The following is a 14,068-nucleotide window of genomic DNA, read 5'->3' on the forward strand; positions in this document are numbered from 1 at the left end:
TAATTAAAAAAATGTCATATGAACAAGTGTCATATGAAATGAGTTATGTTTTTTTGGACTTGTGGTATTAGTAATCCATGGTATTGGTCCATGATATTGTAAGATATCTTATTTTTCGATTAAGAATCTTCATGGTTAAGAATTTGTTAATTGTTTTTAGAATTAATGAAAAATATTTAAAATAAAGTTATAGATAAATTAATTTTTATGCTTTTTTTTAAATTTTAGAGATTTATGATGCAATAAGTGTTTCGATATTATCATGAATTGATGTCTATTAAAATTATCAACCATTAAATTTATATAACTTATATTCATGTTTTAATTTTTAATTTTTTTATCTATTATTTAAATCAATTTAGTAGTTATTTAAATTTATTTCAAAAGTTAAAATAATTTAATAGTTGTTTAGATTTACTAATTACCATTATTAAATATGAAAAATAGCTATGATCACAAATAGCAAAATACATACAATCCAAACACACTTAATACTTTTAGATTAATAGGATGTATTATACTATCTTTATATACTATTTTCCTTCTTACTCGAAAGTTAATATATTAGCTTCTTTTATTGGAATAAATATTATTCAAACTCATGACATCTTGAAAGGCAAACTTCAATCCATTAATGTAATGCATAAATATTTTTTAGTTTGCATTTTTTTAGTGTTAAATATTTTTTAGTTTGATTTTTTTTTAGTGTTAGTAATAAAACTTTCTAATATATTTTTAAAAATATTTTAATATATTTTTAAAAACATTTTAATATGTATTATATATATACATATTTATTAACACATATTTCATTAATAGAAAATATATTAAATTTTGAATATTATTTAATTTTAATTTTTATTATTTTCTTATATTTTAATTTTTTTTTTCATTATATGAAACTCATCATATCACATTATTTTATGTTTGATTGTAATTTTTTTCTTCAATCTTAATTTTTAATACTTTTATCAAAATTTTCATATCTTATCTTTCCTCATTCTCTACTTTTACTTCTTATATGGTCTTCATCTTGCGCTCCCTTGTCAATTTTAAATAATTTTATCAATTTTTTCATATTTTATCTTTCCTAATTCTCTTCTTTTACTCTTTCAACTTTGAAACTATTCATTTTATTTTGGCAACATTATTATTCAATATCTAACTTTAATTCTCTTTCCAAATATATATAATTTTCTACTAATTATTACTCTATTTCTTCTTTACCATTTTAACAATTCCCACTTTTTTTTTAATTATACTTTTCCACCTTTTCAATATTTACTATTCACGAGGCTTCTCACTTTAATATCACAAATAAATTAAAAATATTTATTTTGTTAAACTTTAAAATATTTTTTTGTCTATGTTAAATTTTAAAATACTTTTTTGTCGATGGGTTTGGGATAGACAATGATTGGGTGTTGTGTTAAGACAACCTTTAATGATTAGGTGTTGTCTTAAAATACTCCTTGATGTAAAGTCATTGATCCAATTCCCCTCCCCAATAAAAATGATATATTAAACCTAATGAAAAAACATAAAAATATTTTTTTACATGCATATAAATCAAAATAAAATATTAAAAAACATAAACTAACTATATATACCAACACAAAAAATAAATAAAATAAATATAAAACATAAATTAAAATTCATTATTTATATATTCCCTTCTAAAATAACATATAATTAAACACAAAACCTTTAAAAGTAAATTAATAATTAAAATCTTTACGCAAGGAAATATATATTTATAAGGAAATATATATTCACCAAGTTCATACATCGATTTCTAACCACAGCAATCCTAAAATCATATCTACGGTTGCTTAGCGTTCAATTTTTTTTGACCCAGTCGTACACGGTACAGAAAGTCTGTAGAATGGTCATGACGAGAAGAAGAATTCCAACAAACAAAGCAACACCCTTTCCTGGCTTAGACAGATGGTCCCAATAGAATTCCCACAACACTTTTTTGACAATGCTCATGTAATACTTTCTGATAAGCACTTCCTTCAGTGCATTGTTGAGATCCTGGGGAGGCTCCAAATGGCCCTTGAAGATGGGATGACAAAGCCCGTTCCACATCTCGGCTATGCTCTCGTCACTCATCATCACACTTCCGCGAAGAATGACTTGCGATTCCCGGAGCAGTCGAACGTCCTCGGCCGAGTCGATGAGGCAGTCCATGAGCCCAACGTAGCGCGTCATGTGGTCACCACGGGTGAAGTCATTGAACTCCAAGGCAAGCATGTTCCTTAACAACACTTCTGTCTCCATTTCGGATACGGTGATCTGGGGAAGGTACAGCGTGCCCGAGTACTTGTTGAATTGGATCTTATCATTCACGGTGGAGAAGGATTTGAATTGAATGCCACCCTTTCCCAACTCCCCCGCGTTGTATGAGTTTAGAATATCATGTCGCCCTTCTTTGGATGGATGCGTCACACGGAAAAGGGTGAAGACCGCTGCAATGACCACTTCAACACCCTCTTCCAGAGAGTGCTTCATTCTTCGAAATACAGTCGCTCCTTCCCCCTCCGTTACTTCCATACGCACCAACTGTGAAAGGAATGCGTGCAGGCAACCCAGAAAATGCGGCTGATCAACATCATTAAGGGTTATGTCGAATTGATTGAAAGGAGACAACTCTGCACTGAACTTGTTCCTACATACCTGACTGATCTGCTGGCCTGCATCATTTAAAGCCTCTTTCAACAGAAACAGCGGGATCTGATTCTCCAGCTTCAGAATGTCGCACTTTATAGAGACTTCAAGCCTCCTTAAACATTTCATGTCTTCATCTGATGATTCAGACGGAGTGGATAAGAAACGTGACAGAAACGATGAATCTATCGCCATCATACGAGCGAAGTTCTCCAGGTACTCGCCATCCTTAGGAATTGGCCAGTCATAGAATTCCTCAATCGCTTGCCGCTTTCCTTTGATCTTTTCTATCATTTCCTCGATTCTTTTCTTGCCATTCCGCCAGGACGTAGCCGCTGACTGGACTTTGTACGCCTCCGCTGTTGACATCTTCAGCTCGCGAAATTCGTAACTATCTCCCGCAGACGAAGCGGCCGCAACTTTTTTCTCCAGTTTGGAGTGGTGGTACGGTCCCAGGGAGACGAAGTGTGGTATGTACGCCTCTGGTTTCGCATCCAAGAGGGCATTAGCTACGCGCGGAACCTTACCCACGTTTGCTAGAAATTTATTATTATCAATAATCTCTATAATCTCTGTAACTTGTTCCAGCCATTCCATCCTGAACACTAGCGGTGTTTTCTCTTCCCCCATCACTCAAACGAGCACTGAACAGCTAGCGCTACCTCTTTGAACGTCCAGATTGTTCTCGGATTTCCGCCTGCATATATATATTGCACTAAGGTGTAGGTATGTTCAGAACTGAATGGAATGTGCAAATAATATGTAATTGGAGGGAATCGCCTTGCATCCTTTCCGAAAGTAAACTGATTGAATAGGACAGAGAGCAGGAACCCTTACGTGTGAACAGCTTCTTTGCAATAATTTATCCCCTTTACAACTGTTCGATTTTGATAACATAGTTTCTACCTTAATCATATAACCCCTTTATTCCCGTCGACTGTTTCCTGTTCTGTCGACATTTTTCAGGAAAAAATTGCAATATTAATACTCTGAACAGCGATCTTACTAGACGTCCCAATCACCCAATTTATTTAAACGATGCAAGTTGCTATTTCAATAATTGTACCTCCATCAAAATCTATTAACGAAAAATGCTCCCTATCATACCAAAAGCATTGGATGCTCCATATCATACCAAAGGCATATTAAATATGACAAATAATATTGATACCTTCATCAAAGTGCACATACCGGCCTTCCACCAAATTGTTTGTCATTATAAGTTTAATAATAAAATATTATTAACGTATATAAAATGGAAATCTAATTAAAAAATATTCAGTAAATTATTCTACTTTCAAAAATTTAATTGAGTATATTTTCCTTATAAAACAAATTTAACTTTTACTTTATTTTTTTATTTATATAATTTATATATTTTAGTTTTTCTTTTCCTCTTTTTAAATAATTTCTAAAATATTTTTCAAGAAATTATACAGTGGGTCTCACAAATTATTTACCCACAATAATATCATAATGACCATCATAAATTTAAATACAATTCATATCACACTTTTATATATTACTTATAACTTTATAATATTTATATTTCATTTTTATATCTATTTTTAATTTTCTCTTTTAAATCATTTAATTTAATTTTTTTATATTCCGGGTTAATGAAAAATGACTTAAATTTTAATATTATTATATTTTACCAATAAAATAGTTATATTTCAAATTATAATCATATTTGCATTTTATTTTAACTTGCTTTATATTTTTACATTATCAAAACATTTATTTTCCATTTTTTTAGATTATCTTACTTTTATTTATTTTTCTGGTTTTTCTTTCTCTTTTTTAAATAATTTCTGAAACAATTTTCAAGAAATTTTGCAGTAGATGCACACAAATTATTTACACATAATAATATCATGATCACCATCATAAATTTAAATACAAATCATATCACACTTTTATATATTACTTATAATTTTATAATATTTATATTTCATTTTTATATTTAATTATACATTTCCTTTTAATTTTCTCTTTTAAATCATTTACTTCTTTTATATTCCATTTTTCAATAGGCTTAATTAAAAACGAGTTAAAATTTTAATATTATTATATTTTACCAATAATTTTTGAATAATTATATTTTAATTTATAATCATATTTGCATTTTATTTTAACTTTCTTTATGATGATGATGATGGGAAAAAGGAAGATCTAAACCAAGGTAAAGCAGAACAGGAAGGAACGACTACAGGTGCCAAAGAAAAAGAGAACTAGGTACATTGCAAGCCTAAAGCCACTGAAAACCTACGAGTAATAATCTCTGACCCAGAACTACAGGCTTACCGAAAACACATGGCAGAACATGCAGTGATCTGCAAGTTTATGGGTTTCTGGCCAACAGAACGAGCCCTGTGCTTGTGGATCAAGCAGCAATGGAAACCCAGAGGGGATGTAAGACTCCACCTAGGGCCAAAGGATTCTTCCTGGTAATATTCACCAATATGGATGACAAGGATCGCATCTTTGATGGAGGCCCGTATTTCTTTGCCTCAACAGGTCTACACATGAGACCTTGGAAGCCCAACTTTGAACCAGAACAGGAAACCTTCAAACAGATACCTGTCTGGATTCACTTGTTCTCTCTACTGATTGACTACCGAAGACATGCAGTGCTAGAACATATAGGCAATAAGTTAGGCACCTTCATCAAAGCCTCAGAGGCAACATTACAGAAGAGATACACCTCCTGTGCCAGAATCTGTGTCGAGATGGATGTTTCAGGGGCTTTTCATGAGGGTCTGTGGTTGGAATACAGAGATGAAGTGTATTTTCAAGCTATAGACTATGAGCAGATCCCATTTCGATGCAGGAAATGTCATGAACATGGACATCTGATCAGAGAATGCCCAATGAAAAAAACGATGGAGAAACCCAAGGAAAATATAGGGGTTAAGAATAAGGAGGCTTTTATTCGACCTCATGCTAGACAACGAGCAAACAAAAGGCAACAAAATAAAGCAAGTACATCCTTCAGAAGCACAGGAAATGCATTTGAGGTGCTGGAATCAGAGACAGAACCAGAGGACACCAATCAAGAGCAAGATCCATTGCGAGACAGCCAGACCACAATTACACCAAGGACATAAGAACCCATTTCCAATCCATCAAGTAACATCCCACTTGCTCTTGAACCAACAGAGGGACTGGAAGAAGATTCAGAAATGATGACTAGTGAAATGGGGCTAGATGATATGGAGCTAAGCGACATTCTAGAATAGGAAGGTATGAATCTACCAAACATGGTAGAATAATGGAAAAAGAAAGGCATAGAACACATATATGAAGAGGAGGTGAACAAAATCAACACGTTATTCATAGCAAGACAACAAGCAGAAATGGACATTTAGAAAAGAAGCTTGGGAGTGGTAAAGGGTCTAGGGGTGAGAGCTCAAGGACTGCATCAAACCACAACCAACCCAAAGCACCAGAAAAAATGAGGAAGAAGAACAAACAATGAAGCATTACAAGAGCTCGGTCAAATGCTCCTCAACTCAAGTAAGATGAAAGCCCTTGAGGCCTTCACACTCACTTCCTAAAAATTTGTTAATTATGAAAGTACTTTCATGGAATGCTAGAGGGCTAAATAGCTTAAATAAACAATGGCTATTAAAGAAAAAAGTCAAAAAGGAACAACCAGATATTATTTTTTTGCAAGAAGCTAAATGTTCTAGCAAAATAATGAAAATCATCAGTAAAAAATTGAGCAAAAGAATGGATTGGCTAGAGATAGAAAGCCATGGAATGGAAGGGGGCTTAGCCACTATTTGGAATCCTCAGGTACTCCAGCTGATATCTTCTGAAGCTGCTAGATCTCACATCTCAAAAGATTTCCAAATGATAGGGAATCCAGACACCTAGCTCTGAACAAATGTCTATGGCCCTCAGAAACTAGAGGCTAAATTTCTAATGCTTAGAAGTCTATCCAACCTGCAGCATAGATATCCCCAAGCAAAAGCAATTTTCGGAGGAGATTTTAATATGATCACTTCGATCACGGAAGAAAAGGAGGCATTAGAATGCTCAACTGGGATGATGAAGCTTTCAAAGACTTTATCAAATCAGCAAAGCTTGTACACATCTTCCCCAAGAGAGGTGCATTCACATGGAACAATAAAAGGGGATGTGATAGGCAAATTGCCTCTAGACTGGACAGGTTCTTAGTGACAGAAACCATCCTTCTAGAAGGGATTACTGTGGACTCAGACATTCTACCAAGTGGAGGTTCAGACCACTGGCCCATAATAATGAATGCGGCCATCCTTGGCACCCCAAGGAACAAACCGTTCAGATTTGAAAAGTTTTGGCTTAGTCATCCAGAGTTCACATCGAAAATAAAACAGTGGTGGAGTGAACCGATTGGTATAAGGGGAACCAAGATGTACATTCTCCAAGCCAAACTTAAACATATCAAAACCAGGTTAAAATCCTGGAATCAAGAGGTCTTTGACAACATATTTAAAGAAAAGAAGGTGCTGGAGGAGTAATTGGAATAGATTCACAAGGAATGGATCTAAGGGAATATCAATCAAGAAACAATGAACACAGAACAGATGCTCATGCAAAATTGGCAGGCCAGATGCCAACAGGAGAAAACTCGGTGGAAGCAAAAATCTAGAATTTAGTGGCTTAAGGAAGGTGAAAAGAACACAAAATTCTTTCATCGCTCGGCCATTGATCACAGGAGTGCTAATAAAATATTAAGAATAAAGGATGAACAGGGGACCTCTTTTTAGACCCATCATGAAATATCTGCCCTCCTCATAAACCATTTTAGCCAAATTTCTTTGGAACCTAACATTAACAGAGAGGATGCCATCATGGATTTAATTACTTCTATTCCCAAGCTTATCACAGAGGATCAAAACAAGTCTCTAAATCGAGCAATCACCTTGGAAGAAGTGGAAGAAGCAGTGAGGGATATGCCCAATGGTAAGGCGCTAGGACCGGATGGTTTCACCATCGAATTTTACAAAGCATGTTGGGAAATAATCAAAAACAGAGGTCTGGGAGGTGGTGGAAGACTCCTGGCGCTCCTCATCCATCCTAAAATCCCTCAACTCCACCTTCATAAGCCTTATACCAAAGGAGGAGGAAGCAAACACACCATCGAAGTTTTGGCCAATTGCATTATGCAATGTTCTGTACAAGATCATATCTAAGGTCATAGCTAACAGATTAAAGCCAATTCTTCTAGGGATCATTTTGGAAGAAAAATCTGGCTATGTAGAAGGTAGACAGATTATGGATAACATATTGCTAGCCCGAGAGATGATTCATACTCTCAAATCTCAGAAAAAAGCTGGCATGCTAATGCAGTTGGATCTTTCGAAGGCTTATGATAAAGTTAGCTGGAACTACTTGGAGGCTATTTTGGATGGCTTTGACTTTGCGAAGAGATGGATAAAATGGATCCTATCCCTGATTAAACCACCAAATTCGCCATCCTGGTCAATGAAGCTCCCACAGCCCAGTTTACACCTACTAGAGGTATACGGCAAGGGGATCCCCTGTCCCCCTTTCTATTTGTAATATTAATGGAAGGTCTAAGCCAGCTTATTAGAAAGGCTAGAGAGGATAGCTTAATTCAGGGACTTCAAACCTTTTCCTCATGCCCTGCAACCACTCATCAGCAGTTTGTCGATGATACTATGTTGCATGGCACACCTTCAGTCAAAGAAGCTCTTGGTTTCAAAAGCAATCTCAATCGTTTCAGCCTTGCTTCAGGTATGGAACTCAATCTCTCTAAACCTTCCATATTCTTTTTTAACACGCACCTCACAGTCCAGAAAAATCTATCTAATGTCCTTAGGTTCAAGAGGTGTAACCTCCCTTCCAGATACTTAGGTATTTTGCTAACAGACAAACCTTGGAAAAAATTCATTGGGAGAAAATGCTCGCCAATCTAGAGAAGTGATGTCAACATTGGACCCATAGAACCCTTAACTTTGTAGGCCGCCTAGTCCTCACCAAATCAATCCTCCAGGCTATTCCTCATTACATGCTTTCTATTCTCCCGGCACCAAAAGGTGTGCTTCAGAGAATCTGACTCATCTAGAAAGCTTTCCTGTGGTCGGGAAACTTAGTTAAACAGAAGCGGTCCTTAATGGCATGGGAGAAAATATGAAAACACAAGCACCTGGGTGGGTTAAGCCTTCAGGACCCTTATACCGTCAACTGAGCTTGTGGAGCCAAGTTATGGTGGAGATGGGTTAAATAACCGAACATTCCCTAGGCTAAACATTGTAAAGCCAAGTATGCAGATCATTATAGCCCTCAAAATCTGATCAGGATGTAGGAACCTCCAGAAGGGTCTCCAATCTGGAACCTAGCAAGAGCTAATTGAGGCATAATTCAGGAACAGAGTTTTTGGGAAGTCCGTAATGGACAGACTGCTCTGTTCTGGGAGGATGCTTGGCAGCAATTACCTAAGCTTGAAAGCCCAGATTTCCTCACCATTCAGAGAAGATACCAGGAACAAGGGAAGATAACTGTGAATCATTACTAGAAGCCTGATACTACTAATTAATTGTGGAAACAATGGATCTTTAACGACACATTGCAACCAGAAGAGAGGGACAACAATATGATGGCTCTGTAAACAGAGCTAGATAAAAGGAAAATAAGAAACGCTCAAGATGCAGATCAACTATGTTGGGGCAAGCTCGAGCGGGGTACCTTCTCCCTCAAAGAAGAAAGAGCCTGTATAGAAGAAAGAGACCAAGGGGAAAAATTCAATTGTTATAACTGAGTATGGGATGCTGAACTATGGCCGAAGATTAAAACCTTTCTATGGCTCTTGATGCACCGAAGAACTCTTACCTAGGAAAACCTATGGAAAAAAGGGTTCATAGGCCCCTCACACTGCCCCCTATGTGAAAATGAGGAGGAATCAATGAATCACCTCCTCAATAATTGTAACTGGACAGAAAGAATATGGAACTGGATGCAAAGCATCTTCAAGAGCTCGGACAGGAACAAAGAATCAGTACAGGAAAGCATAGCAAATTGGCGAGGTAATTTTTCCAAATCTCAAACAGTCAATACTTTATGGAAATTGACCCATGGTTTCATAGTGTGGTCGGTATGGAAAGAACGAAACAGAAGGGTGTTTCAAAATGAAGCTAAAACCATAGAGTTTATCAGAAACACCATACTGCAAAACATGAGGGAAACGACTCTTACCAGATGGAAAGCAGAACAGAACAAGGATCTATCGGTGATTGACTTACAAATTTTGCAGACGTTTGGAATCAGGGCAGGTACCGATTCCAGTTCGTCTAAACCGCGACCAAAACAAGGCCCCTCCATGAATGCTTGGCTACTACCACCAATGGGCTTTCACAAATTGAACTTTGACGGAGCCTATCGAGGCAATCCTGGACCGGAAGGTATAGGAGGTGTTCTCCGTAATTACAAAGGTGACATTCAACATATTTTCAGTCAATATATGGGAGAAGCCACCAACAATGAGATGGAATTCATGGATTTAGAGCAAGGGCTCCGAATACTAATTCGCCTAGGAACAGGAGTTACAGTGGTTGAAGGGGATTCTCTTTTAGCAATCAATGCCGCAAGGAAAACGCAAATAGGTTCGAAACCGGGTAAGGTAAGGAAGCAATGGAGGTTGGCCAAGGTGACAGAGCTCATAGCAGAGCACCCCTCAAGCCTCAACGGAATCATCCTGCAAGCAATAAGAAGAACGGAAAATGTTGTGGTTGATTGTTTGGCCAACTACGAGATTAATCACCACATTACTTACCCGGACACCTATTGGCATGATTTCACATGCACATTACTTCAGGATAAGTGTTTACATCTTTTGAGAAAAGACATTCGTTACAGGGAGGAGGGGTGCAGTAGTACGACGGGACACGCCTTAATAACGAATGAAGATAGCCATTAAGGTTCACCTCCTGGATCATTATACCCCGAATTGGATTGGGGAGGACAAGTACCATCACCCGCAGCGGAAGATGAAGGAAATCCTGCAGAAGAATGATTGTCAGAGAACTCTAGGACTAGCGGATGACACTTGGCCCATGACAAGAAACCTCAAGCATGACGAATCCGTTTCTTCGGATCACAGGCAGGGGAAGGAACTCCAGAAAAGAAAGAGGAGCAATGCTATCAGAATCCAGGGTTCCACGCAAACCTCGCTCAACCTAAATGCTCATCCCTCCACTATAACCACAATGTCTTACGAAAGAGCTCTCTCATCTTCTGCTCCTCGCCCGACTCCTTGACCTGAGCGCTCTGTATTTTTCTTTGTCTAGTTCTCCGAAGTGTTTCCATCACCCGCTATCACCTACAACAGCACCATAGTAGCTGGGGGCAGTCACAATGAGTCAGTGAACAGAGAGCTGAAGAAAGCTAGGGAGGCATATGAAACTTTAGTCTCTACCAAAGGGAAGAAGATAATTGATGAGATTGAAGCCGAAGTAAATGAGGAACAGGAGAGGCTAGGCATGCAATCAATTGAGGAGGAAATTGAGTGGATTTCAGATCTAGGAACCACGGCCACTAGAGCCACGCAGTTTGTTCGGACACAGAGTGAGGCTTGGCGAATGAAAACCATGCTGGCCAAAGCTCTCGTCAAGCAGGGGGAAGCCATGAAAGAGGTATACTATGCCACAATGCTCGCATTGGATAAAAAATCTGCAAGACTCGACACACTGGAAATTTTCCTGAAGTCACTTACAGAGGAAATCAAAATGCTGTCAGAAGATTTGGGGGCCTTCACCAGGTTCTTTAAACTCTCTATCTGACAAGGTATGAACATTGGTGTTGATATTCCAGCGAAAGATACCAACGCTCCTATGGGGAAACACCAGAATGCCCAGAAGGCTCCAAAGCCAGAACATGTTAATGCAGCAACTGGCCCTAGTGCCACCTTCAAAGATAATGTGGAACTCGAGCTGTAGAGATGTATGTGCACTCTGCTCTGCGCCCGCCAGCCTATGAAAACTTCTTGTTTGAGTTTTGATCCCGTTCTAAGTCTCAGGTCATGCTAGTCACCCTTTAGTTTTCTCTTTTGGTTCAGGCAGCCCTGCGTGGTTAGCCCCTTCAAGATTTTTGCACTTTATGGAAATTTTAGTTAGTTTTTTTTGTCTGTGTCTTGGTCAGGCCTGTCTTCATAGTTTTCAAGCCAGTTCTCTTATAGTGTTCAGTACAAACTTTTGATCGACCAAGCGTAAAGTGGAATGCTATGTCTGGTCATACAGACCTTTGTATTTTATGTATCTTTGTGAAATAATATACTTTTACTGACTTACAAAAAAAAGATGATAGTGGTTAACGTCCACTGAGACCAAATTGGTCTATCAGACCTATAATTTTCTTAGTTTTTAATTGTCTGGCTCCTCGTCTTTCTTGGCAAGATTGATGTTGTAGCTTTCTTTTTTTTCTCTACGGTCTTCCAACTTCCTTTATCTTGCATCTCCTTCATCTCTTCTGGTTCTTGGGACATTGGTGTCTTAGCTTCGCGATGTTGGAAATAATACTGAGAGGAGGGGGTGAATCAGTATTATCAGATCAGATAAAACTTTTCAATTTCATACTCAGAAACATATACACGACTTCAGTTAAGTGAACCCGCGTGTACACGCGACTGTGTCTAAAGCAACTAGCGTATATGCAGAGATCTTATGATTCAGTTAATCTTATCTTCAGTAAATGCATCAGGATATTATTAAGCATATTAACAGTAAACAGGTGCAGTATAACAAAATAGATCATCACACAAAAGCCACACACATGAACACCATGATATAAGGTGGAAACCCAATGTGGGTGAAAACCACCTGCTGCAATTTGTCTCTTTCTTCTTTAATGAGAAACTTCTTTTACAATGTACTGGTGCAGTCCTTTACCAGCACGCAGGCTACAACCTGCAGAGGGCTACAACCCTCTCTCGTTTTCCAACTACTTTTGGAAGGGAGCTACAACCCCCTCAGCTCTTGTACTAGCTGATCCATTTACTAGTACGTAGGTGCTGACCCTACAACCTTCAGGGACCACGTTTCATACATTTTCATACTGGATCCAAGAGTACAAAGCAAACATTACCGCAATACAATCATCAACTTATACTTGCATCATAATTCATTAAACAACCCAATACCGAATCACTGAAACCCTGTCATCAAGAACACAGAACCCAAACCAGAATCTAGAACTCTGCAACAACCACCAGAATCAGCAGCAACCTGAAATATTAACACTTATCATGCATACGCTACTTCACTGTACCAAAACCGCGTGTATACGCGCTTTCTCCAAAGGAAACCCGCGTGCAGATCTAGAAATGATTACTTCTGCCTTTGCTGTCAGATCCGACCCTTGCCAAGCGTCCCGAACAGATAACCAGCAATACCAGATCTTCTCACTACGTCAGACACCCACAATCCATACTCCTTTGCCTAGTGATCTTCTCCTTATATAGCCTTAGGCCTTGTTCAATACCAAGAGCCAAAACCATAGAAACACAATACCATCAACCTCGAAACTAGGGATCAACACGTCCGTCGAGACATAATGGTCCGAAACCATAGGCACAACTTCCAAGGACTAACCGCCATGGACCAAAGGTACTTTTCCACATACACGCGCTTTTTCTGAAGCCAACCTGCGTGTACACGCGACTTGGTCTTAACAAACCTGCGTGTATGAACTTCCTTGGCAAGCTGTACTAGGATCTGTCTTCTGATTAAGTTGCCATCTCCTGTACCAACTTCTGAGCATCTGTACCAACCTCTGAGTGAGTTGCCATCAAGGACAACACTTGAATCATAATGCCAACAATCTCCCCCTTTGGACTTGATGGCAACCACCACACCAAGTCATTCTCCCCCTTTGACATCAAGGGCAAAGGGTGGACCAAGATATTCTCTTCTTTGGTATACCCTCTCCTGTCCATACTGCTGTCCATACTCCCCCTGAGTACATGCTGAAATCTCCAAATGTGCTCCCCCTTTGTGTATGCCAAAGTGTACCAATCTATCCATCCTGCTCTTGCTGAATTGTGCTGTTCATGCTCCCCTTGACTGTAGGCAAGATCTGCAAAAGATGTTCTTCAAGAAGAACAAAGACTTATACATCATAGAAGACCTTCCTATCACCAAAAGACTCAACATACATTCATCACCCAACCTAGTGGGGATATACCAATATTGACTCATCCACCTAACCATGTGAAGATACATGATAATACATGAACATTTCATCATTCATCCCAGGCATAGTGGGGAAACCAACATGGGCCGTTACATGACCTTGACATCATAAAAGAGATACATGACATAGTGATGAAATATCTAGACCAAGACTTATGAAAGCCACCAACAGCATCATGATCTGTACCATAAGCATCAGCCTG

General features: G+C 38.1%; 1 protein-coding gene across 1 annotated transcript; it reads right to left on the minus strand.

The window, feature by feature from the left end:
- Window positions 1–1,779: 1,779 nt before the first annotated feature.
- LOC149249764 (putative UPF0481 protein At3g02645) lies at window positions 1,780–3,370 on the minus strand. Its single transcript, XM_089456315.1, has 2 exons — window positions 2,680–3,370; window positions 1,780–2,565 (listed from the first exon to the last, which is right to left on the minus strand). Exons 1-2 carry the CDS (start codon window positions 3,298–3,300, stop codon window positions 1,840–1,842), a joined length of 1,347 nt encoding a protein of 448 aa, XP_089312441.1. The 5' UTR covers window positions 3,301–3,370; the 3' UTR covers window positions 1,780–1,839.
- Window positions 3,371–14,068: the final 10,698 nt, after the last annotated feature.

The sequence above is a fragment of the Pinus tabuliformis genome, chromosome 7, assembly GCF_031772625.1.
Source record: "Pinus tabuliformis cultivar Carrire ecotype Pingquan chromosome 7, CPIR1, whole genome shotgun sequence".
Classification (NCBI taxonomy): domain Eukaryota; kingdom Viridiplantae; phylum Streptophyta; class Pinopsida; order Pinales; family Pinaceae; genus Pinus; species Pinus tabuliformis.

Bases quoted from the DNA above. Each gene is read 5' to 3' on its own strand.
- LOC149249764 (XM_089456315.1), bottom strand. From the start codon at position 3,300: ATGGGGGAAGAGAAAACACCGCTAGTGTTCAGGATGGAATGGCTGGAA. The intron at 2,566-2,679 runs GTATGTAGGAAC...TTCCTTTCACAG, and splicing joins CAGGCCAGCAGATCAGTCAG to TTGGTGCGTATGGAAGTAAC.